Source organism: Zalophus californianus, chromosome 12 (assembly GCF_009762305.2).
Source record: "Zalophus californianus isolate mZalCal1 chromosome 12, mZalCal1.pri.v2, whole genome shotgun sequence".
In the NCBI taxonomy this organism is placed as follows: domain Eukaryota; kingdom Metazoa; phylum Chordata; class Mammalia; order Carnivora; family Otariidae; genus Zalophus; species Zalophus californianus.
Window position 1 is genome coordinate 25,774,057 of NC_045606.1, and position 27,085 is coordinate 25,801,141.

At 36.6% G+C, this 27,085-nt stretch overlaps 1 protein-coding gene across 8 annotated transcripts in view; it reads right to left on the bottom strand.

Moving 5' to 3' along the window:
• CACNA2D1 (calcium voltage-gated channel auxiliary subunit alpha2delta 1) overlaps positions 1 to 27,085 on the bottom strand; it is a 479,784-nt gene that overhangs the window by 163,298 nt on the left and 289,401 nt on the right. For all 8 annotated transcript variants that reach the window (XM_027573790.2, XM_027573786.2, XM_027573787.2 and 5 more), the window contains exons 5-6: positions 26,022 to 26,063; positions 4,097 to 4,226 (exon numbers count right to left, since the gene is read on the bottom strand). In XM_027573790.2, the coding sequence (XP_027429591.1) occupies positions 4,097 to 4,226; positions 26,022 to 26,063 (172 nt within the window). The remainder of the gene's footprint in view (positions 1 to 4,096; positions 4,227 to 26,021; positions 26,064 to 27,085) is intronic.

Consider the following 27,085-nt stretch of genomic DNA (forward strand, 5'->3'; position numbering starts at 1 on the left):
TTTGTGTCTATTTTCATGTCTGTTCCAGCATATAACAGATGAAGACTTTAACTATGAATATGATTTCAACTGAAAAGAAAAAAAAAAATCAAAGAGGGGGAAAGAAAAAAAAGTAAGAAAATAAACACTGTGATGTAGAACACATTATCTTACTATTTCCAGTGGACAATTCTGTCTCCCAAATAACATAAGAGTTAAAATTAATTCAAAAGTAAAATATCAAGAATTTCCTTTATTATAGTGATTAAAAATATAAAGATTGGAATTAGACTTTATTTGAAGTCTGACCCCATCTCTTATTAATACGGCCTTCCCTTAAAGACTGCTTCAGTTTTCCCTTCTTCAAAATTACTCAATGTCATAGTAAATAAAGGAGATACTACGTTAAAAAAGGTTAGCATGGAGTCAAGCAACTACTAATTCAAAAACAGTGGTGTTATTAATTAACCAGGCCAATGGAATTGTGGGGTCTTCTGACCCTTGTTGTTCATAAAAGGTACGCACAAGGTAATCTACTAGACTGGTAAAGTAGGTGCTAATTATCTATGGAAAAAATGAGAAATCCCTTTTTTCATTGATTTCTCAAACATGTCATTGAGAAACTAAGCACAATCACTTTATTTTTTTCTGGGTAACCTACTCCTGAGGAGAAATCTTTCTCCTATTTGCAGCCTTCTAATACTCTAACAAGAATCTCTAAGTTCAGGAAAAAGCAAGTTGAAAAGCAGTGCGAACTATCTCACTTGGACGTTAGTTCCTGCATTTAAAGTTATTCTACAGGACTATGGCTCCAAACTGTTAATCATGATTAGCTTCAGGAGCTGCGACTGCTGGACACTTTAATTTTCTATGTTAAATATGTATGCTATATTAACATTTGCCATCATGGTATACGCTTTTTAGAGGCGGAAAAAAAAAAAAACTTTAAAAATGTGTAAAGTATCCGTATCCTTCCTTGAGAACTGAATGAAAAATTTGAGGATTTCTTGACAATCCCTAAGAGATTGCCTGAACCGCAAGGGAATTTTTTTTTACAGAAAGGAAAAAAAAGATTTACCGTTCTATAGGAACGTGAATGAGACAAAGTATGAAGAGCCTCATTATCTTGTATATCTGAAGGGAGAGAACTGGGCTGAGTGGGCCAGCAAGGAAATGGAGTCTCTATACCATACTGGGCCTGAAATGGTGTCTCATGTGCCATCCAGACCAGGAAGTAAGCTCCTGGCCTTAGAGAGACATCTCATGTGCCACCCAAATCAGTAAGTATGCTCAAACCCTCATTCCCAAGTTTCATCAGTGAAGGGTCCCATGTCCAGCCAAGGACAGTGCTGTGACCCACTGGCTCTTTCTATCCTATCAAAGGTGGGGAGAAGTGGGCATAATCGGCACAAAGACAAAGCTCTTCAAAACACCCACCCAACTTCCCCAAACCTCTAAATCCACGAGCAAGCAGATTAAAACTGCAATACACTTAAACTTATTCTTTTTCTTTTCTTTGGGAATGACAAACAATAATCGATGGACTTGCTCAGAGAATCTATCTTGACTACTGATTCTGGACAGACCTCCTCCCCAAGAACATAAGGGGTTAAGTAGGTAGGGTTTGATTTGTGCCATATTTATTTCGGTCACCGTGGTTCTTGTTTTAATTTCTTTTACATATAAGTTTCCATGCAAATATATATATTTTAACAAAGTGTTCCATAGATTATTAAAAAAAAAAAAATCAGTGACTTGAGTATCTTCTTGATAATGATACTGATTTTCAGGAGTAAGGAAAAAAATCTCCAAATATGAGGCAACAAAACAGAAACACAATAATGACAGCTTTCTAACAAATTGAAAACACTGAAGTTGGCCTCATGTTTCAACATAGTAATAGAGGACAAAAAAACAAAAACAAAAACAAACAAAAAAAACCAGTGCCAGGAAATCCATAGAGTATTGACAAAAAATTATTGTGACTCAAAACTTCCATATCCAGCCAGTGTGTTCTTCTAACGTGAATTCAATAGGAAGATATAATCTTAAAAGTAGTAAGATTATTTTGTTGACATACCCAAAAAACAATTGGTGATAAAAAAAAATTTGAAATGAAGGTGGATGAAAATTTTTTAAAAAATTAGAAATAATCATACAGCTTATATTGTCTGAATAGTTTTAACAATTACAAAATGTAATTGCAAATATCAAGATAATTCTTTTAAAAAGTACACCATGATCAAAGTTTAAAAAAGAAATCTGAACCCAAATCCCGGGTAATTCCTAAAAGAACCTGGAATTAACAGTAAAGAAGTCTAATTACGTTTAATTCTCATGTAACAGAAACTACCCATATACATCATTTTGTTTCTTTTATCAATAAAGAAAAATCATACATTTAATATCTTAAAAGAATTGATAGGAAGAAAACGTTATGTACTTTTTTAAAATTAAAAACAATACAATTTGATCAAGAGGGAATCTGTTATGAAAAGAATTACATATGCATTTCAAATTCCCTTTTAAACAATCTCACAGTGAATCCAAAATATAAATGATAATTTATATTATTAGTCCCTGTACTTAGTCCCCTGCGCTTAAATAAACTTGAATTGTAATTAACAGTAACAAAAAAACATTTAAATAGCACCTACTACTAGGCTGGAAAACAAGTATATTAACTTACTTTATCCTCACTCATCTTTTAGTTTAGTAATCTTATCTCCATTTTACAGGCGAGAAAATGCTTGCCCAGAAATTTAAAGGATTTGCTTAAGAAAAAAATACTGCAGGGGCGCCTGGGTGGCTCAGTCGTTAGGCGTCTGCCTTCAGCTCAGGTCATGATCCCAGGGTCCTGGGATTGAGCCCCACATCGGGCTCCCTGTTCAGGGGGGAGCCTACTTCTCCCTCTGCCTGTCACTCCCCCGGCTTGTGTGGGCTCTTTCTCTGTCAAATAAATAAAATCTTTTTAAAAAATAAAAAAATATTGCAAAGGGGCACCTGGGTGGTTCAGTCGCTTAAGCATCTGCCTTCAGCTCAGGTCACGACCCTGGGGTCCCGGGATCGAACCCCACTTCAGGCTCCCTGCTCAGCAGGGTGTCTGTTCTTCCCTCTCCCTGTGCACACTGCCCCACCTGGTGCTCTCTCAAATAAATAAAATCTTAAAAAAAAAAAAAAACACTGCAAAAATTTAGCTTTGAACTCAGGCCATCTGGCTCCAGAACCCAGGCAGTTCTAGACACCCAATTTGCCCTACAGCCTCTCTAAGGGGAATATAAGAAAAGTACTTTTAAAAATCTCAAATGGTCCTTTCTTATTACTAACTACTTAGGCAAGAAGGCAGAGTAGAAACTGATTAGAGAATGGCGAACATAGGAGCCAAGAGCTACGACTGAACGAAGACCCTGCCTTCTGGGCCTTGGGTAGTCCTCATAGATAACAGATTATCCTAGTCAGATTCTCAGGCTCTACCTTACTAATATATAGGGTAGCTCTGTCACTCCACTGGTACAAGCTCCCTGCCCTATATCGTCCTAAGGAACTTATGCCCCTCCCTTTTAGTCAGTGAAGGCTTCTCCAGCAAGTCTTCCACTCAGTGGTTCTCTATTTCTTTAGTCTTTCCCCAGCATTTATCTTAAGCCCATAATATATGGAGAGGCGGGTATTTTTTATCTATATCCTAGGGTAAGGCAGGCAGACACATACAGAAAACCCTAAGACAGGACTGAAAACTGCATTTTCTAAAATGTATCGCTCTCTGCCTTTACACTCTGTATATTTGTGTGTGTGCACTTGTGCTATGTAATTTTGATTTTTTAAAAGTCTATCTATTAATTTTCAGTTTCGATGGCAATAGGGAAGGCAGAATTTACCCAATAATAGAAGGACATCTCCAATGGACGCAGACTCTCCTGCAAATATTCACATAGTGAAGCTCTAAGAACATGAACCGCTCATTAAAATCAGACTTCTTCTTTTATACAGAGTTGACCACAGACTCTTAAATGATATGTAAACAAAACGGTATCCCATTTTTTTTTCCTTCCCCAAATCAGATATAAAAGACAGACAAGAGCATGGTATTCCAACAGCTGTTTTAAATTCTTTTACTTACAGCCCTCATAGATGTCCGTGGGAATATGAACTGCGGCATGTTGATAGGATATCTGTCGTCCAAAATTAGCATCCTCAATAAAAACAGGTTTTATCCTCTGGCTGCCTGGCTCACTCTCATTTTTTTCAGGCTGTATCAGAAAAGATAAGACAATAAAAATAATATTACAACTTGAGATAACAGATACTCTCACGTTCTTGTCTTCATTTGACAAATGCATGGTCTTCAAGAAAAAAAAAACAGATCTATAAGAATATTCAAAAATATAGTACCATGATGACATCGAGACTTACTGTGGTACTCATTTTCCAATACATAGAAATATCAACAGTTGTGCTGTACACCTGAAACTAATGTTATATATTAAATACATCAGAGACAAGAAGAAACCATGTAGAAAAATATTGTAAAAAAAATATAGTACCATGATGACATCAGATACACAGTAACATTCCAGGTATCAGAATTAGCATTATTTTTTTATATTCACATTAAAATCTAACTTCTCTCCTTATTTCTTCAGTGTTGGAGTCCCTCAGGATCATCCTGACGGGACCAGGGCTTTTTCACATGTAGTACTTATTAAAATGTACATTTTTAGAACAGGATACATCACTTTAAACACAACTGAATTAAAATTATCCCTCAATATAAATTTCACTATCTATGCTACTAAGTTTTTATTATGCAGTTGAGGATAATTCTTGGTTGGACAACTTATGGTAAACATGACTGCAAAAAAATAGCAATAAAGATTTATTTTATATCATGTTCCCTTGCTTTTTGCAGGTTTTCTGGTTGTACCAATTTTTGTTTTAAAAATAAAGTATACTAGAAAAGATCTTTTGTAACTAAGCACTATTAAATCCTAACTGCAACCATTTTGGCTCCTGAGGTAGGCGGTAAGGTCTAATCAATAATGATTCAAAAAAAACCCACAGGAGTTTAAGGTTGAGAATTAATTTTCTATCTACTGAAACTAGGCTTTTGATACTGAATTACTTTATTGCCCTCCCCTGGCAGGAAACTGAGACTCACATTCATTGATCCAAAATGCAGCTCTGTAACCTTTTTGTTGTGGTTTTGGCTAATTATGTTAAATAATTTTTTTTCAGTTCAAATACAGTTTTAAAACTCTGCCCCCTTTTTTTTTTTAAATTAAGTTCAGATCTATATTTTCAACTCAATGTTGGAGACTGTTTTCCATATTCCAAAGGTAATCTCAAAACCAAACTGAAAAACAAATCACATCTGACCCTTTCTGGCAGCACACTACAGTGATGCAAGTGATAAACAAGAGAAAAGACGTAACTGGACAACCAGAAAATTTCCCAAGACGACACTGCCAAAAACATAAAATCTGCAGGTTTGCAAAGAACTGACGTGTCCAACTGTCCATACAGCCCTGAAAAATGTAAATGACCAAATAACACATTAGTATCCTGAGATATTAGGACACGTGTGTGTGTGTGTATTTTTTTCTTAGGGAAAGTGCAACATTGGAAATATTTAGACACAGATAAGAACAATATGGCCTTAAATGAAAAAACAAAAACAATGGCTTCCAAAGCTGCAAATCCAACCTATCATCAGGTAATGTAATCAATTTTATAGGTACTTATAAACCAAATTATTCTTTAAATGAAATATTAAACTTGGTTATGACCAAATTATTTAAGTGAAACATACTTTAAGTTAAGACTTTATTTATTTGTTAGAGAGAGAGGGAACACAAGCAGGGGCAGTGGCAGAAGGAGAAGCAGGCTTCCCGCCGAGCAGGGAGCCCAATGCGGGGCTCCATCCCAGGACCCTGGGATCATGACCTGAGCCAAAGGCAGACCCTTAACGACTGAGCCACCCAGGCGTCCCTAAGTGAAATGTATTTAGAAATATATAAAAGTACACTCTATATATTAAGATGAATAGCTGTTTTGTGAAACTTGTGTTTCAGATAGGACTGTATGTGTATATATGTGCACATTAGGCTGTGATGTGGACTGTAAAATTGGTCATTGACAAAAATATTTGAAAACCGATCACTGATTTTTTTCATATGAAAGTCACGAATATCTAATAGTTATCCCACAAGGAAACTGAATACATAACCAAACAGTAGAGTTTCAAGCCTAAAATTTGGAAAATATACCTTCACACAGGAATCACTAATCATATTCTTTTCTAAAACAAAGTTTAGGGTGTGTGTGTACTCGCAGGCATGGAGAGCATGAAGAAGGAGAGAGAAGAGTTATAAGGAAAATAGGAATCAGAGAGCAAAAGGAATTCTGAACCTAACATTTAATGGTTATTTAATAAAGAATGAAAATGATAACTGGGATTCGGCCGTGGATTCAACTATGGATTCTAACACATTTAAAAACTCACTGCTGTCTGTTTCTGAGCACTACTGACTTGAATAAGGGGCACATTAAAACAAATGACTTTCAGTAGTAAGATGAATGTAAACAGGACACCAACTATGAATGATGCCCCTATTTTTCTCAGCTGAAAATATTCTGAAAATCTCAACTTTTTTTTTTAAAGATTTTATTTATTTGACAGAGAGAGAGAGACAGCAGTGGGGGGGAACACAAGCAGGGGGAGTGGGAGAGGGAGAAGCAGGCTCCCCACGGAGCCTGATGTGGGGCTCGATCCCAGGACCCGGGGACCATGATCTGAGCTGAAGGCAGATGCTTAACGACTGAGCCACCCAGGCACCCCTCAACATTTATTTTAAAACAATGGTTTCTCGAAGTATGGACCTTGGAGAAGCAGCAGCACTGAAATTTTTTAAATGTGGGCTCTCAGTCTCCAACCCCAGAGAGACTCAGAAACACCCCGGGAAGGGCTGACCGGTCTGCAGGGTAACAAGCCTTCCAGGTGATCTGGTACTCGCTAAAACTGGGGGTCCACTGCTTTAAAAATATCAACAGTTGAAATCAGTCACATGTTTTTATTTGGACCAACTCATGAGAAAATCTGGGTTGATCACTACTTAGCATATTAATGAACACCTACTTTTTTACCCTCAGTTCTACGATTTGTGAATAGAAGCACACAAATGGTAATATGGTGAGGAGTATTTATCTAAAGATGTTTTCAAAAGAGAGTGGCGCCTGAGTGGCTCAGTCAGTTGAGCGTCCAACTCTTGGTTTCAGTTCTGGTCATGATCTTAGATCAAGGCGCCCCCACCCCAATCCTGTCTACCTGAGATTCTCAATCTCCCTCTTCTCTGCCCTTCCCCCTGCTCATGCCCTAGCCCGCTTTCCCTTGCATGTGCTCTCTAAAATAAAATAAATCTTAAAAAAAAAAAGTTGTTTCAAAAGACATCAATCCCTCAAGATACTCTAGGGGTTAGTGCCACACTGACTTAAGTTGGGGAAATGCTTTTCCTTTAAGAGAGTAACAAACCACACTGGCACATCAAACGCTGAGACAGGACTCACTGAAGAGTTTGACCCAGCATTCTCAAACTTACATGACCCTGGGATTTTTTTCCATTCAATACATCTTACAAAGAACATACTTACAAATTACCGTGGAAAAGCCAAGTGAAAAGCATGGTGGTCGAAAAATTTTGTTCTATTCTGCTGCATTAATAACCTCTCAGACTTGAGCCACTCACCATTCCCTGGCCTTCAGTTTTCTGACTTGTAAATCAATGATGTAAGGCTACAGGTGGTGTCTTTAGCTCATGGGCCTAATCAGAATCACCTGGGGAACCTCGGACTCCAACAATGTAGACATGATCCCAATGAGGAGGCGGTCCTTTGAAAGAATCTCTCAGTTGATTCTAATATTCTCTCCTATCTTAAATTAAAAACCCTCAAGCTAAAGAACCCACAGTCATTTTCAGTTCCGAAAAAAAATTACGTTCCCGTTTCTATAATTTTAGAAAATAACACATTACTTTTCATAAGCCTATCTTTCCCAGAAATTCCACTTACATCTATTTCTAGCCAATTTTACTAGACATATTTGAAGAGTAGAAGGATCATATGATAGATAATAGATAATGAAGTACATGTGTGTATTAGGGTAGGACTATGGATATGTGCAAGTATTTCACTCATTCAGTCACTTGAGACATATTTGTTGGCAGACTAGAGGAGAGAAGGATTTATTGATATTATGTTTATAGAAATGCCATTTAATGTCTAAATCTGGAAACAAGTTAAATGTTCAACAATAGCAAAATGTCACAATTATCACAGACACAATTGTGTGTTAAGTAATATAAAAGAGTAATTACATTGGGAGTGTATATATAAACTGTGTTTGTTTAAAAATGACTTTAAGCATAAAAAGGAAATGTTAAGCAAAAAGAAGGAAAAAAAGGCCTATTATTTTTATTTGAGAGAGAGAGAGAGAGAGAGAGAGAGAGAGCGAGCATGAGCAGGGGGAGGGGCAGAGGGAAAGGGAGAAACAGGCTCTTCCCTGAGCAGGGAGCCTGACAAGAGGGGCTCAATCCCAGGATCCTGGGGTCATGACCTGAACTGGAGACAGCCGCTTAACCCATTGAGCCACCCAGGTGCCCCAAGGCCTACTATTCTGAGAGAAAGAGAGGTAGAGGGAAAAATGAATGGATGAGTATAGAGCAAATGGTATAAACACTATAGTTGGTTTTGTAGTTATGAGATATAACTACATGTTTCAGGTTTGGGTTTTCTTGTTTTTTTCCATAATACAATGAAGTATTTGGAAGAAAAATGCATTAATTTTTGTTTTAAGCCCTTTGTAAAGTGCTATTAAGTATTGTATGATTATCCTACTAAGGTAAACGTTGCTTATGTTTCCTCTGAATCTTCTCATACTTAAAAATAAGTTTAAATACATTTTATGGAGATTCTTGCACTTTTAAATCACCATGTAAAGAGCTTTTAGGAATAACTTTAAAACAATAATGTAGTTTTCAAAAAAAAATTAGTGTACTTCTCAACTTGTATAATCATATATCAGGACAAGTATTAATACACACTTGGTAAGTATATAAAGAAAAAAATAATATGGCTGGTCTCCATCGTTCTCCCCATTATAGTCTCCATAAACTTAAATAATTCCATGAAAATATTAGACTTTCTAAATGTAACTCATTTATTTCCTTAAACATATGAAATTATCCTAACTTAAAATGATACCCTCATAAGTCATGTCTTTGCCCATCTTGATATATTATGGCATTATACAGAATAATGAAAATACAGCAAATATTAGATACCAAAAAAAAGTGAGAAAGGAATTAGGATAAAAACTTCTTAACATATATCGTTTAATATGTTAACTAAAAATTTCAAATAAATACTCCTCCTGGAATAAAATTTCATATTTACCAGAATACACAAGAGAAAAAATAAGCATATCTCTTGCCAACATTTTCCCCCAAAAATATCTCTTCTGAATTCTCCAGACAACCCTATATTAAAGTATACATAGAAACTGAGCAGATCTATTCTAAAAGCTATTCCAATGCATTTATTAGAACACATAAGTGAAACATGACAAGTATGTTTCTCATACTATTCATCTCAATATAATTTCAGTTATTAAATAATAGATTAGATCATGCAGAGACCCAAGTACAGGCCAGTGTTGGATGGGTAGGCCATTCAATTTTACAAGTAGTACATATTAGCAAATTTAATTTGGAAAGTCAAAATGATATGTCTATGACAGACACAAAAGGCTCTTGCATATTTAATATATTTACCTCAAATGAAACATTCTTAGAATTGGTATTTATACTAAATTATTTGTTCTTAATGTTTTGGTACATTTGTCATGTTAACTTAAAACAAAATGTTCAGAAGTTAAAAGTTTACATATTTTACCTAAATTGCAATAGAACGTATCTTAATCACTTTGTCACAATTCAGACTGCACATGCTCACCTAGAAACTCTGTTCACAATCACACAATGGCTAAGTTTAACTCCCCTACTCTCTGTTATTTTTTGTGTTCCATAACAGTGGAGGAAAGAGGAAGAATGGTTCACTGAGACTCTCTATAAAAGTATCACAATGGGTATTTCTATCTCCCTAGTGAAAACAAAGAGTTAAATAAAGGAGTTCTTGTGTTATGATCCAAATTCTTTCATAACTAGAGACTATAGCCTGGTGCATAATTCTCTATATGTACTTTAAAAAAATTTCTGCCTCTAAACACATCTTTTTCTTTTTCACAACTATTTTATAGATATTGTTTACAACAGAGATATGCAAATTTGACAATGTAGCCATAACTGATCTTAGATTTTATTTTTTATTTTTAGTTTTTTAGTTTTAGTGGTATTCCCAGTATCAAATAAAATCTTGGATATATAATATGCCTTTGGGCATGGCATTCTCCTCCAATATAAATAATTACCATGCATATATTAAAGTCTATTAAAATAGACTTTCTTGGTCACTAAATCGGAAAAGTCTGGTATACCGGCATGTTGGTATCAACTCCATGGATTAAAAAGCAAGGTTGCCTGTGTAACCACTAGTTCACCCTTGTTATCTAAGCATTCTGATGCTCCATTAGTTAAGGCTGGGCACCTGTTCTGCCCCTACAGAGGAAAACCTTTTTTTTTTTTTTTTAAGATTTATTTATTTATTTGAGAGAGAGAGGGAGGGATGGGCAGAAGGACAGGGAGAGACAGAATCTCAAGCAGACTCCCTACTGAGTGCAGAGCCCGACCTGGGGCTTGATCCCCTCAACCCTGGGATCAAGACCTGAGCCAAAACCAAGAGTCAGATGTTTAACTGATTTAGCCACCCAGGTGCTCCAAAAGCTTCCTTTTTAGTAAATAATTTGCATCAATTAGAAATGCAGCTTCATCAAGTAGCTGCCAGCTGACCATGCCCAATTAATGAATAATGAATAGAGAGAAAAAGGTGCTGAGCGTCATCCAGCCTTAATCATTCTGGTCAGGTTGTAAAGCCAGGCTGAATATTAAATAATGAATCCAGTTAAAATGGCAGTAAGAACATTGCTGTGTCCCCCGAGTTAACTGGTTTGCGATGCTATTTTCACCTTGAGGATGCTATGACTCAGGCAAGTATCCACTGAATGACTAGTATTAGAAAGGAAACATGAGTTGAAGGACACAGTCTAAATTACACAGTAAAGACCTCAATATAACATCTGAATTTTGTTTTACTGAATCATAACAATAAGAAAAATTTTAAAATTATAAATTTAATGCATGGCCATAGTTTTTCTGCAGGGTAAAGCTAAGGAATTATAACTTTTTAATTACCTGAAGAACTGGGGAAATCCTCTGAATTCATTTCAAAAACCTCTTGTTTCTTCGTGAAACATATTATGATTAGCTAAACTCATACGTTTCTCTAAGGACAGTATGGCCATGTATTAAATTTACTACTGATAATAATGCCCCGTGTTCATGTGGCTTGTTGAGATACTTCCAATGGTAATATGAATTCATCACTATTATTAAGCATCGTTATGCTTTTACTTATGATTTTTAATGCCATATATCACTTAAACCAATACTTTCTAAAGTCTCACTAAACTTAAAGCCTCTTTTGAGACGTGTCAACATATTAGTTCAGAAGTACTTATGTAGAATTTGTAAGTATATATTCTTATATCAGGAGGTGCATTTAGTTTTTAATAATAATGCATGTGAAAACCAAAAAAAGGTTGAAGATACCATTCAAAACAATCCAGTCCCCATCTTTGTTCACCCTACAAATTTTTACACAGGGTAAGTATAAAATGCCCACATAATGCCAGTGATTTTTCCAAACTTAATGAATGTTCACAAAATTCTACATAGATGTACCATACACTACTTCTAAAAAGAAAGAACTGGGGGCACGGGGATGGCACAGTCGGTTAAGCATCTGACTCTTGATTTCAGCTCAGGTCATGATCTCAGGGTCGTGGGATCAAGCCCCACGTTGGGCTCTGTGCTGGGCATGGAGCCTGATTACGATTCTCTCTCTCCCTCTCTCTCTGCCCCTCCACCTGCTGGCTCTCTCTACTTCTCATTTGTTTCCATGAATTTTTTTAATTCTTCAATTTCCTGGTTGACCCATTCATTCTTTAGTAGGATGCTCTTTAGCCTCCATGTATTTGAGTTCTTTCCGACTTTCCTCTTGTGATTGAGTTCTAGTTTCAAAGCATGTGGTCTGAAAATATGCAGGGAATAATCCCAATCTTTTGGTACCAGTTGAGACCTCATTTGTGACCTAGGATGTGATCTATTCTGGAGAATGTTCCATGGGCACTAGAGAAGAATGTGTATTTTGTTGCTTTGGGATGAAATGTTCTGAATACATCTGTGAAGTCCATTTGGTCCAGTGTGTCATTTAAAGTCTTTATTTCCTTGTTGATCTTCTGCTTAGAAGATCTGGCCATTTCAGCCAGAGGGGTGTTAAAATCCCCCACTATTATTGTATTGTTGTTGATGTGTTTCTTTGCTTTTCTTATTAATTGGCTTATATACTTGGCTGCTCCCATATTAGGGGCATAGATATTTACAATTGTTAGATCTTCTTGTTGGATAGACCCTTAAGTAGGATATAGTGTCCTTCCTCATCTCTATTTTACAGTCTTTGGTTTAAAATCTAATTTGTCTGATATAAGGAGTGCCACCCCAGCTTTCTTTTGGTGTCCATTAGCATGGTAAATGGTTTTCCACCCCCTCACTTTCAATCTGGGGGTGTCTTTGGGTCTAAAGTGAGTCTCTTACAGACAGCATATCGACAGGTCTTGTTTTTTTTATCCAACTGATAGCCTTTATCTTTTGATTGGGGCATTTAGCCCATTTACATTCAGGGTAACAACTGAAAGATATGAATTTAGTGCCCTTGTATTGCCTGTAAGGTGACTGTTACTGTATATTGTCTCTGTTCCTTTCTGGGCTATATTACTTTTAGACTCTCTCTTTGCTTAGAGGACCCCTTTCAATATTTCTTGTAGGGCTGGTTTCATGTTTGCAAATTCCTTTAGTTTTTGTTTGTCCTGGAAGCTTTTGATCCCTCTTTCTATTTTCAATGACAGCCTAGCTGGATAGAGTATTCTTGGCTGCATATTTTTCTCGTTTAGTGCTCTGAATATATCATGCCAATCCTTTCTGGCCTGCCAGGTCTGTGTGGATAGGTCTGTTGCCAATCTAATGTTTCTACCATTGTAGGTTACAGATCTCTTGTCCCGAGCTGGTTTCAGGATTTTCTTTGTCTCTGAGACTCGTAAGTTTTACTATTAGATGTCGGGGTGTGGACCTATTTTTATTGATTTTGAGGGGGGTTCTCTGTGCCTCCTGGATTTTGATGCCTGTTTCCTTCCCCAAATTAGGTAAGTTCTCTGCTATAATTTGCTCCAATATCCCTTCTGCCCCTCTCTCTCTTTCTTCTCATTCTGGGATCCCAATTATTCTGATATTGTTTTGTCTTACGGTATCACTTATCTCTCGAATTCTGCCCTCGTGATCCAGTAGTTGTTTCTCTCTCTTTTTCTCAGCTTCTTTATGTTCCATCATTTGGTCTTCTATATCACTAATTCTCTCTTCTGCCTCATTTATCCTAGCAGTTAGAGCCTCCATTTTTTATTGAACCTCTTGAATAGCCTTTTTGATTTTGACTTGGTTAGATTTTAGTTCTTTTATTTCTCCAGAAAGGGTTTCTGTAATATCTTCCATGCTTTTTTCAAGCCCAGCTAGTATGTTTAAAATCGTTACTCTGAACTCTAGTTTCGACATCTTACTGATGTCCGTATTGATTAGGTCCCTGGCAGTCGGTACTGCCTCTTGTTCTTTTTTTTTGAGGTGATTTTTTCTGTCTTGTCATTTTGTCCGGAGAATCGATGATGAGAGAACAAAATGCTAACAGGGTACCAATGACCCCAGAAAAATATACACTAAACAAATCAGAAGAGACCTGAAACAGGGGGAAAAGAAAGGGAAAGAAAGAAAAAAGGAAAAAGAAAAAGATAAACAAACAAACAAAACCCCCAGAATATGCTCAAATATGATCACGCTGGTGCATAGATCAGTGCCACACACTAGATTTTGGGCGTATTTTGGTCTGTTAGAAGAAAGTGTCTCCCAAAATTTTAAAGAAAGAAAAGCTGATATATGTACAAAAATAAGGGTAAATACAATGAAGGGATGGAATATGACTGTAAAGATGAGAATTATAAAATATTTTATAAAAGGAATTGATAAGATAAGAAGTTGGTTGAAAAAAGAAAGAAGAGGATTTAAAAAGAAAAAAAGGGAGAGAATGTGATCAGGCAGGAGACTAGAACCAAGCCATACACTAGAGATTTAGGGTATATTTTGATCTGTTAGAAGAAACTGTATCCCAAAATTTTAAAGAGAGAACTTTATATATATATATATACCAAAAATAAGGGTAACTACTATGAAGGGATAGAATATGACTCTAAAAATGAAAAACAAAAAAGATTTTCTTAAAAAAGGGATTGATAAGATGTTGGTTGAAAAAGGGAAAATGAAAAATTCAAAAAAAGAAAAAGAAATAAAAGAAAATTCAAAAAATTAATTTTGAAAGACTAAAGATTCATGGGAAAAAAGCCATGAATTCTATGTACAGTATCCCCCTAGCACTGGAGTTCTGCCGTTCTCATTGATCGGTAAACTTGGTCTTAGCTTCCTGGCTGTTCTTGCGGATCTTCTGGGGGAGGGGCCTGTTGCCGTGGTTCCCAAATGTCTTTGCCGGAGGAGGAACTGCCCCGCCCTTGACAGGGCCGGGCTAAGGCATCTGCTGGGGTTTGCTCTTGGGAGCTTTTGTTCCCTGCAAGCTCTCGGTACAGCTTTGGAGGAAGAGAGTGAAAATGGCGGCCTCCCAATCTCCTTCCCGGAGGAGCTGAGAACTCGGGGCCCACTCCTCAGTGCGCCCCCAGAGAAAAGCAGTCAGTCACTCCCGTCTCCCCCGTCTCGGGCCGCACTCCGTGCTCACCCGGCCTGTGACCGAGCGTTTCTATGTCTGGCACCCGACCCCGTGTGGAGTCTCCAAATTCAGCAGATCCCTGCGGTGCGCTCCCGCGCCGCTCCTCCCGGGGGAGGGAGGGGAGTCTCCCCGGATCTGCCGCTTGTTGGGTCCCTGCTGGAGGAGCAGTGGCCTGACTGTGCTGCGGATCACGGTTTATGGCAACCCTGAGCTGAGAGCCTGCGGCTCGGCTCCTCTCCTTGGCTCTGCCGCACTCAGGCACCCCCGGTCTTTCTGTGACCCCGAGGGTCCTGAGACCACACTGTCCCGCGAGGGTTCCACCCCCAGCTTAGCCACTGGAGCGACGTCCCTCAGCGGAGCGGACTTCTAAAAGTTCCAATTTTGTGCTCCGCAGTTCTATCACTTGCCAGAAGCGGTGGACGGAGGCCCCCTCCCCGCTACCTATCCTCCCGAATATCGCCTTGGATTGACTTCTCCGCATGTCCTGCTTTCCAGAAAGTGGTCACTTTTCTGTTCAGAGAGTTGCTGCTATCTTAATATTCTATTTCTATGCCATCACCGAACTGAGGAATCAATGCCACTCATTAACAGAGCCTGAAAATAAAGGTTGCATATTATAAGATAGCGTTAAAAAAAAAGTTAGAAAAGAAACCTAGACTTCGATTGTTTCTTTAATAATTAGAATGGATTGCCTTGCTGTTTGATGCATACCTCTACTAGCTCATTCTTGAATCACATTTAGTTTTCTAAAATAAAATAAAATCATGAAAGATTGCGCTTTTAAAAAAATATTTAGATAGGACATTATGTTGGAATTAATTTTAATGTGAACAAGATTCTGCTAAGAAAATAAACAGCAACATAAACATGCAAGGGAATTCGGAAGACTAGCCAAATGTTGCAGACAGGTCAAATTTTTAACATGATCAATACAGTAAAATGTAACAAATAAATCAACTCAATTTATCAACATGGGAATTCTGGGTTGAACTCATTTCATTTGGATTTTAGTCAGAAACACAGATCTTGGAACTAGGTTAATAACGGTTTGTAAATATCTGCTTTCTTTTTGCTTGCTCTGGGAATTAAGAAAATAGTGCAGCTTGCTGGCACAATTCAAGCCTTCTGGGGAATCTGCTTCACTAACCTCCAGGGAATTTAAGGATCTGTTGGGACAGATGTCTCTAAAACCTAAACTAAGAACCTCAGTCAATTTCAAATTTAAGAAGAACTTGAATGTGAAATTTCATTAAAAAATGTTGCATTGGTAGCATTTTTAAAAATTTTTTTGACATTTAATTCTCCTTTCAAATCTGGTTATACAAAATCTACAATGATATGAAGACAAATTGCTGCACTGTGTTCATATTTTTAAAGTATTTCTTGAGGATTCTACTCAGATTTTTATTTTGTTATGCACTATCTTAAGTTTTTTACACAAATGAAAGATTATATTCATAATAATAAAATGGAAAATAGCTCCATCTAATACCTGTTCATGATTTTAACAAATACACACATACAAACAGGCTCCACTTGGAGCTAAAATCATGTCAAATCTTAAATTTATTACAATCATATTAATAATTACTATTTTTTAAAATTACACTCATTAACATTCCTGGATAGCCTACTATAAGATGGGAAAGTTCTACAAGCTTTATATGTGTTAACTAATTTTCACAGTAACCGGGTGAGGTAGGTATTACTATTACCTTTATTTTACAGATCAAGAGAGTAAACCACAGAGAGATTATATGACTGCCAGTATCACCCAGCTAGAAAATGGCAGAGCTGGGATTCAAATCCAGGCAGTGGCACTCCAGAATGCAATCTCTTAACCATCACACTCTACTACCTCCTCATACAGCAATGTGTATAGTGATCATACGTGTATGCCTTGTCGTTAAGGGGGAAAAACAAGTTGCGTACAGAAGCATATAGGAATGAAATGCCATATCTCTAATTTATCTTAAAATATTTAAACAATAGATGAAGCAATTATGGAGATATTATACTATTCTGTCTCCTATATATTTAAGACATTTTTTCCTGGTAAAAAGTTAAAAAAAAATCTTACATTGAAAGGTACCCATTTTAATGCTATCACCTCTTTGGAAATGAAATTCAACAACTATTACTTATTCTACTTATGTGCATAATCAGACAGAACTTTAGTTTGATGGAGTAAATACAATAAGCCTGATACCATGTGTCATCTCAGAGATTCATAATAACTTAGCTTAGCAGATCTGCCCAGACTTGGAACCCAAAATCCTGATTCGTATGGCACTTGTAGTTAACTGAAAACAAATATTCTAACTCTGCTAATCCCCAACTTGAATCAGTTTTGGATTGTCTCTTTTGACGTTACTCTTAGTCCTCATGACTGTTTGAGGGGCCAAGAGAGGGAGGGGCAGATGAGAAAATATGAGAAAACAGCGTCCATAGTCAAGTCCAGCTTTGCTATTTCCCCTTAACTTGTTTCCACCCAACCTCGAAACAAAACATTTTCACTTCCACCATGCTTGCCAGAGATTTCCTAGTTACTCTGCAAATAGAGCACCACTTTAAAAAGTAAACATGTCCTGGGACCCCTGCAGGGCTCAGTCAGTTAAGCGTCTTGGCTTTGGCTCAGGTCATGATCCCAGGGTTCTGGGATGGAGCCCCGCATTGGCTGACCGGGGAGCTTGCTTCTCCCTCTCCCTCTGCCTCTCTGCCCTGCTTGAGCCCTCTCTCTCACTCTGTCTCAGATAAATAAATAAATAAATCTTTAAAAAATAATAAAAAGTAAACATGTCCTTACAAATGCTATGTAAGTAATACGGGGATTGAAACATATGAACACCTACCCAATTTAACAGGCATTATCTCAACCATTACTCCAAACTATTGCTAATACTAGACAGAAACTGAGTAAGATCCTTATCTCAAGTTGCTAAAAATTTAATAGATTATCTTGGTATACAAATACTACAGTGTAAAATATCATACCATAAAACCAGATAGGTGTAACTGCTTGTTTAGAACACCCAGAGGAAGGAAATACCATTTGCTTGCTACCTAGAAAAACCAAGGAAGGCTTCAGAGAAAGCAGTACTTGAATTGGTTTTTAAAGAATACTTAGTATCTGATTAGAAAAATTGTAGGACGTCATGATCACATAATTAGAGGAGAGAATATGTTAACATTGGTCAGCACACTGGACACAGGAATGATTGTCTTAAGTTTCCAGTAAGGCTATGTGCCTTACATTCTTCCTGGAACTGTGGCTCACCAAATAATTTAGCCCAGTTACACCTGCACCTTTAGGTTTCAATTGGAAAATTTAAGTAACTATAGTCGTAACTTTTTATCATACTATGCAATCCAAAGGGACATTAATTTTACCCTTTATTTCAGCAACTGCTTCAGCTAAATCTGGCTGTCACTGAGTATTTATTTTTATACCCATAAGGTGAATATAAATACCACTTATGCATTGTCTTGTATCACAGCTTATAACCCAACAGCTCCCTGCAAACTGACTAGTTCAGAGGCAGCCAACTGAAAGGTTATATTCCAAAGGAATAATTGATCTGAATGCCTGTTTTACCTTTAAGTGAGACCATGTATCATCATTGTAATTTATAAAATCAAAAGACTACACTTGAATATATCATTCTGTAAATTCAAATCTTAAGTGGCGATAGACCAGCATAATAAACATGGAAGAATAATAGGAAACCGAAGATTCCAAATTTAATCTGGAATCCAATGTATACAAAATTTATGGACTTCTTTGTAAGATTTATTTCTATTATGAAAGCTACTCCTTCTTCATTTCCAGCTACTCATATTGTACCCTCCCTACCCCTGCCCACACTTTCCCTTAAATATGCTAGGGATTCTATCTTGTACATTTTTATTTTATTTTTTATGTTGTGTAGATAAGTGCAACAGGCTGAGAGTGAAACAATAGAGAGTAATGGGATTGTGGCAAACTGGACAATGTACCACATCCCAAATCACTCAGGCTCCTTTTGATTTTAACACTGTGCCAGCACACCAAAATGTATCTGTATTTGAATCTGGCTTTGCTATACCTGGAACTTCACACTTGCTGGGGAAATTTCAGCCACCTGTTTTCAAAGTCCACTCATAAGCTAAGCATAAAAATATTCTAGGCCAAATTCAATTTTTAGCTGCCTACTAGAAATCTCCTCTTGGATATCCTTGAGCAAGTTTTTGGTATAAATGTTCTTCTCTTTTGAGAATCTTGGCTAAATCCTTTAAAAATCTTTGCTAAAACATATTCCTATGTCCAGTGTCCTAGCTAATGTTAACGTATTCTCTCCTCTAATGAAAGAGACACAGTAGCCTTTCAAATCTACAATTACATACAGATTTCTGTGCATGCCTGAATGCTTTCTTCCATTAAACCATTGTTTATTATCTCTAATCCATACGCTTTGACTTGTTCTTTGAGAACACATGATTTATGGTTTACCTCATTGCATATTGTCCACCCCCAAAAGAATGTTATCTTTTCTCCCATAATATTTTTAGCCTTTTTAACATTCTGGGAATATTTCCTGTCTCTTCTGTGCATCACTGATGGATAATTTGCACTGTCAAATTTGTTCTTCCAAAGGAATTGTTATTTTAGCAGTATTGATCTTGATGATTTGATTTTAGTCTATTTGTCACACAGATCACTGGTTCTTTCTTTGGAGATACTAAGCATACATTTAATGTTGTTTTCTGTGAAGTACCTGAAATAATCCCTCAAAGGAAAAATGTCTTTAATCTGGGTCTTTAATACTTCAGTTTTTCTACTGTACTGTTAATGATCTTTTCATGTATTCTTCCACTGACTGGTTTCTATTTCATTAGTAGTAAATGGAGAAAGACCTTTCTTGTCTCAGGATTAGGAAACAGTAAAATGGTACAGATTTCTTTTCAAGCATTTGTTCTTGCTTCTGTCATATTTGTAATTTGAAGGCAAAGAATGATATGTGATATGATATATGGTATGTTATGTGGTATGGTATGGTTTCTGGTCAACAGGAGGCATTTGCAAAGGGCAAGTGTCTTCTTCAGGGTCTTTTGATTCCAATCCTTCAGATTACAGAAACTCACACAGGTCTGGGCTGAAATTGGGGGGGGGGGGGTGGTGAAAAGGCAACCTTATAAACAAGACCATATACGGAGCACAGAGACAGGAGATAGATAATTATGACTCTCGTATTCTTCAGCCAGTTCGTATTTGTGTCAAGAGAAGCTGCTGTTGGAATTTTGATTCACTGACTTATTGAGAAAAAAACCTCGCTGAGTGAGTACAATGTGCTGGTTACTATAAGAACTAAGTCTTGGGGAGGGTATGTGCTATGGTGAGCGCTGTGAATTGCGCAAGACTGTTGAATCACAGATCTGTACCTCTGAAACAAATAATGCAATATATGTTAAGAAAAAAAAAAGAAGAAGAAGATATCAGGAGGGGAAGAATGAAGGGGAGTAAATCGGAGGGGGAGATGAACCATGAGAGACGATGGACTCTGAAAAACAAACTGAGGGTTCTAGAGGGGAGGGGGGCGGGGGGATGGGTTAGCCTGGTGATGGGTATTAAAGAGGGCACATTCTGCGTGAAGCACTGGGTGTTATGCACAAACAATGAATCATGGAACACTACATCCAAAACTAATGATGTAATGTATGGTGATTAACATAACAAAAAAATTAAATAAATAAATAAATAAAGCTGATAAGTAGGCAAAAAAAAAAAAGAACTAAGTCACCTGCTGTGAGTACCCAAGAGCTTGCCCTCCAGGAAGTTATACTCTAGGGAAGGACCCCAAGGGAATAATTTATAAAGACTGGTTGTGCCTCCAAGAAGAAACTGCCATTTCTTTACAAAATTCATGATGGCTTAGCAAAGAACTAGTAAACTTTCATCAGTGTCTTAAATATCAAACAAAGGCAATAATAACTGATATGAAGGCCTTGACAATGGGAAAAGAATTAGAGATATAATATCTTAGAAATATTTATATATTAATAATGTATATTATTAAAGGTATATGGATAATTTAGAAGCATAAAATAAAATGTGAGACCATTTCAACAGCCCTTAAATAAATATTTGAGAATAATGTCTAAAATCATACAATCATCATGGACATGGAAATGAAATGACTGATGTAAGAGAGGTACAAAATAGAGAAAATGACCACCATCCCACTAGGCATGATGTTGGAAAAATGAATCCTCTCCTACTAATGCAGAAATGGGGAAAAAGTTAAAAATCATAGCCAGAGGCTCAGGATTTACAATCCTTTAGTCTCCTTCAGGGGGCATAACATTTAAAACAGAAACTTTATTTAGCTCTCAAACATTTATATTATCATCCAAACAATGAGGACAAATTTATTAATTGAAAATGTTGGCTAGATACTTACTATTCCAATTAGTTCCTCTGTTCATTAGATATTAGCTGCTGATGTCTAAGAGAAAACTCCCATTCTATAATTTCCAATCACCAATTTTTAATAATGGATGTGGCTTTATGGGATTGAGTGATAAAAATACTATACACAATTAAATAAGTATATAAAAATTCCAGGACAAAGAACAGTGACAGCAAGCCAATTTGAACCAAAACAATGAGATGGCATTAGGATTTGTGAACATTTGATACATAAAATATCAAGCACAACATGTATAAGGTTGTGAGTATAGGAGCCAATTAAATCCACCTCTAATTGCAAAACTCTTGGTAAGGTTTGTAAATTTCACCATCCATGAAAGTCCAACTTTATCCATCAGATAAGCAACAATCTTCAAAAAAATGTGTAAATACTGAAAAGCCTAAAGTAGAATATTGAAGTGCAACGTTTGCTTACATTTCTTAACTTTGTTTCATTGTAAGATACTACTTCCACTGCAGAAAATAATTTGATTGTAGTGATCAAAACACATGCATTAGGGGAAACCGAAAAATACTCAATACAGCATATAATTTCATATACATTCTACTGTAAAAAAGAATTTTTTTCCTCAGTTCCAAGGTGAAGGATCTGACTATATTTAAGTGATAGAAGCCACTCAGATAGTGAGTAGAATTTTGGAATTAACTTTACTATGTCAAGAGCAAATGGAGGATCTGTTCATAAGCTGCTAATTATTTCACAATTAGCATTCTCTCTGTTCCCTCTTTAGTAATAGAACCCTGTATTTTTTTGGGGTGCATGCCTGTTTTGGGGGGAGGATTATATTCCACATCCTGATGCAAATCGGCAAGGCTGGGCACTAAACTGGGCAATGGAGGCAGATAAAAGTGATGTGTACAGTTTCCAAACATACCCTTAGAGGCAAAGGGCATGTCCTCGACTGCTACTCACCTCCTTCCTGTTCTCTAGAAAGCAAAAATCACTGTGTATGTTGGAGCACCAATCTTGGATCCCAACATGAAAAAACTATACTGAGGAAGGGAGAAAACTTGAAAGAAGGACCCTGAGGCCTAGAAGATTGAGACTCAGCACAGTAGGCCTTATATCCAGAATATTTACATGAGAGAGGAATAAACTTTTGACTTCTTGTAGCCACTTTTACTTTAGGTCTATAAGCCAAACCCATACACCAATCATTAAACACGGTTCACTTTTATTCAATGTTTAAGGGTTTCCAAGAGCAACAGTATTATATCTAAAGCACTTTAATCTTCACCAATAAAAAGTTTTAGTGAAATATAAATTAACTTACAGTTCTTAATAAGTTCTCAAAAAATTTACATGAAATAGTAAAATTTTCCAGCAAACTTGACCCTGTAAGCAGTATTCCAAGAATATTCTCAACTGCAATGAAATCTGTGGCTCATCTCATCACCTGTAGCATGTCTTAGGTGAGAGGCAAACAGTTCCAATTTTAATAAGCTTTCATGCCCTATGAGTGAGTACAATTTTAAGGGTGGAACGGAGTGTGAACCAAAGTCTCTGATTCCAATCCTAGCCGTCTTCCTACTATACAGTATTCTTTGCAAATTATTCTGGCACTGTTCTTATTTATTTTTTTAAAGATGTTTTATTTATTTATTTATGAGAGACAGAGAGAGAGAGAAGCAGAGGGAGAAGCAGGCTCCCCGCAGAGCAGGGAGCCCGATGCGGGACTCGATCCCAGGACCCTGGGATCATGACCTGAGCCGAATGCAGATGCTTAACCATCTTGAGCCACCCAGTGCCCTCTGGCACTGTTCTTATTTACATGTCAAGAAGTGAAAATAGTTTCTCCAAATCCTGAGTGTCATTTTATTTTATTTTTTCTGGGCATCATTTTTAAGTTTTAAATTCTAAAGTTGATATTTTGCTTTTTATAGAGTCTTGATTTAACTTGCCAGAAAGCTCATCAGTTGGCCAAAGAGAATGAATTTTTTTATAGGTATATTTATTTATTATTTTTGAAAAAGATTTCATTTATCTATTTGACAGAGAGAGAGAGAGAGTACAAGCGGGGGAGTGGCAGGCAGAGGCAGAGGGAAATGCAGACTCCCCTCAGATCAGGGGGAGCCCAATGCGGGACTTGATCCCAGGACCCCAGGATCATGACCTGAGCCGAAGGCAGTCACTTAACCAACTGAGCCACCCAGGTGCCCTAGGTGTATTTATAACCTATGGTAATATTATAGACTTTTGGGGGATGGGAGAAGGCAAAAAAAAAAAACCATGTCAAGTTCACTAGGTTCACTTGTATTAATCCTTTTCTCCCCTACACAGAGTTTTATTTGAATATAGGAATAAACATCTGTGCAGGCAAATTATGAACTTGAGCACTGAGCACAGCTCAAGTGTTAGAAGTACACGCCCCATGCATACTTTTCCATTTATAATGGACATATTGCTAACTTTGCAGCATAGTGGTTGAATACTATTAATTTTACTATTGCACTATTCAATTATACCCCTGAATACTAATTGGGGTGACACTCACTAAAAAGTTGCATCTACATCTATGCCTGTGATTATTAAAATCTTGACAAAGAAAACTCACAATTTCTATGCAAAATAAAAGAACTTTCTAATTAAGAAGCAAACTTGACTTAATAAAACTGTTTTATGTGACATGAAAAATAGGACTTTCTTAATTAGTTTAGATGAAAGAAAAACAATATTTGCAGTACTGGTTCATCATCTTTAGGCAACACTCAACTGGCAGATTGGACCAAGCATGTCAATCCCTCCACTTTATTTATTATGAAAATCTTTGTCATAGTTTTACAGACTAACTGTTTTTAAAAAGCTGTAACTGGTGTACCACCAGGAAGGTTGATAAAGATTTAGCATCTGTATTTTAAATGACTATATAACTTTTAAATATCAAATACTAATCTTAACAGTGAAACGAAATGTCTGTCCAAAAATAATATTCATTCTAACACCAATCAGTAAACTATAGTTTAAGATTTATTTAGAGAAAGAGAGAGAGAGAGAGAGAGAGAGAGACAGTGTGAGCAGGGAGGGAGGGGCAAAGGGAAAGGGAGAGGAGAATCTCAAGTAGACTCCCCGGTAAGCACAGAGCCCAGTGCTGGTTTTCATCATCTCAAGACCTGAGCCATTAAGATCATGACCTGAGCCTCAATCAAGAGTCAGACACTTAACTGACTGAGCCACCTAGGTGCCCCCCCAATCAATAAACTATTAAAACATTTTGTGTTAGCTGTTGGTTTGCCCTTAATAAACATCCTACCTCATTAAAATGATATACATCATTATCATAAAAGGATAATAATTATCATAGAAGCATTAGCAAAACACCTATGTCTAGTAAAAAGAAAACGCTTTTTAAAACAATCCTAGTTCTTCATTTATTAAATGGAGAAAACATAACCTCCTCTCTTCACAGTGTCATCTTAGAAATTAAATATAAGAATTTGTGTAGAGTGGTTAGCAGCATGCAGGCAAAATAGTGCTCAATAAACTATGATGTTCACCAATAGCAGTGGTGGTGCAATTTGGGAAGATGTGGCATTTCAAGCCTACTATCTTGTGTTGTTTTTTAATTTTTTTAAAGGCCAGCTTTACTTGATTTATATATTTTTTTCACACTCCCATGAAGTAGCTGGAAAAAAGTAGTATACAAATATTTTTTGATTCAGAAAAAAAGTATGAATAACAAATAATTTTTTTATATTTGTTTGACTTGTTCACTGATAAATCATCCCAGGCTCATGGAAGAACATCGAAAACACAGGAAGTCCTCAACAAACATTTCTGGATACATAAACAAGTATATATACAAATTTTTTCCTGATAAAAAAAGTCACGGATATGATAATTTAAATGAACTTAAGCGTAAAATTTTGTTTTATAATTTTGTAAATACTTCCACCATAGCTAAGTAATTAAAATGTCTCCCGACAGTCCATCCAAAGGTGGCAACATGAGAAGTAACTTATTTGTGCTAAAATAATCCATGTTGGAACATCACCTGAATATGTACATTACAGTCATCTGTTTAAAAAGGCAGACTGAACCACTCACTATGCTTCAAAGATTGGCTGGGCAAGGCCAGCTGTTGTACCATTTCCAGGGTGTCATTCACACTGTAGGCGAAATAAGTGGTCCCCCCTGGTGTGTGCGGTTCAGGCCAGAGGAGACCTGCCTGGTAACCCGCGTAAAGCGCCGGGCGAAAGAGATGGATGGGACCCAACCTCTGTCTGCCACATGGCTAACTGAGTGCAGGGTAATCTGAGTCAGTGCAGTGGATGGAGGTCTGGACAGGAGGCAGACAGAGTTCAGATCCAGAGAAACATATGGCGTTTCTACCCTGGAAGATGCCAATGATAATTTGTTGAAGATCACATAAGCCCTAAAATTCATCATTACCTTGTTAGATCCAACCAGTAATTCTGCTGATGCTATAGAACATTTTCTGAAAAATTCAACCTGCTAGGTCAGCTTGTTCTGTAAAGCCAGTCATCCTAGCATAATTCAGTTTATCTTGAAATTTAATGTAAAACTTTTAATACTCACATCAAGATCATCCTTTGCATTGTAGTAGACAACTTCATTGCTCTATAAAAAAAAAGAAGAGTGCTTTATTGATTTGAGTAAAAATGTAAAAATATACTGGATGCAGCACTGAACACATTTTATGCGTATTTTAAACAATAAATGCCTCGTGATATTCCTCTCATAAAATACTCCATGAAGATCCATAAAGATTAGCCAATATTTTCTAAAAACATATTAAAACACTGTATCAGTGATACTGGAAAGTACATCTTGCATTGAGGAAAAAGTATATCAGCATAGATCTGAGACCCATTTGTCAAGAAAAAATAAAGAATGCATGATGCAAAGAAATTATATATATCCACCCTCACAACACACACATCCCTAAATCAGGAAATTATGAACAGAATAATTCAAGAAAAATGTAAGAATGTGGTTTGTTAATACTTTGCTGACAACGTGACTTTTAAAATATATATATATCACACGTTGAAATTAGTAAGGAAAGGTGTATCTGGACAGTATTGGCAGAAATTTCTTCATGAGATTCAGAAAAGGGATCAAGAATAATTGAATTTAGATGGCAAAAAAATCAGACGCTCTAACACACTAATATTATCATATTCTATCAAAGTGGTGAATGAGCATTGGCTCTTCAAGAATAAATGTATTCGGACACTTCTGCCAGCCCTCAGTGTTGCTGAAATATGCCATAACTATAAATTATGGATATGAATTGTGTTACAGAATGAAAATGGAAAGGAAATAATGAACAAAATGATTGTCAAGGAATTTAAAAGTTTTATTCTTTGAGGCTTCAAGACTAGTTCTATGCATTGTTAAAATAATCCACTTATACTGATTTCCTTTTCCTTTTTTCTGAACTGATTCTAAATATAATCCATCTTTCATACGTCTTCAGTAGTAACTGGAGCACTATGCAAAAATAACATCAAAAACATGGATACTCTAAAATTCTATTAAGAGAAAATGCAATACACATTTTTTAAAAAGAAAATTACTCTAAAAATTTCAATAAATTAGCGCTTCTTAAAAGATATACCACCTCCACTAGTTAAAAA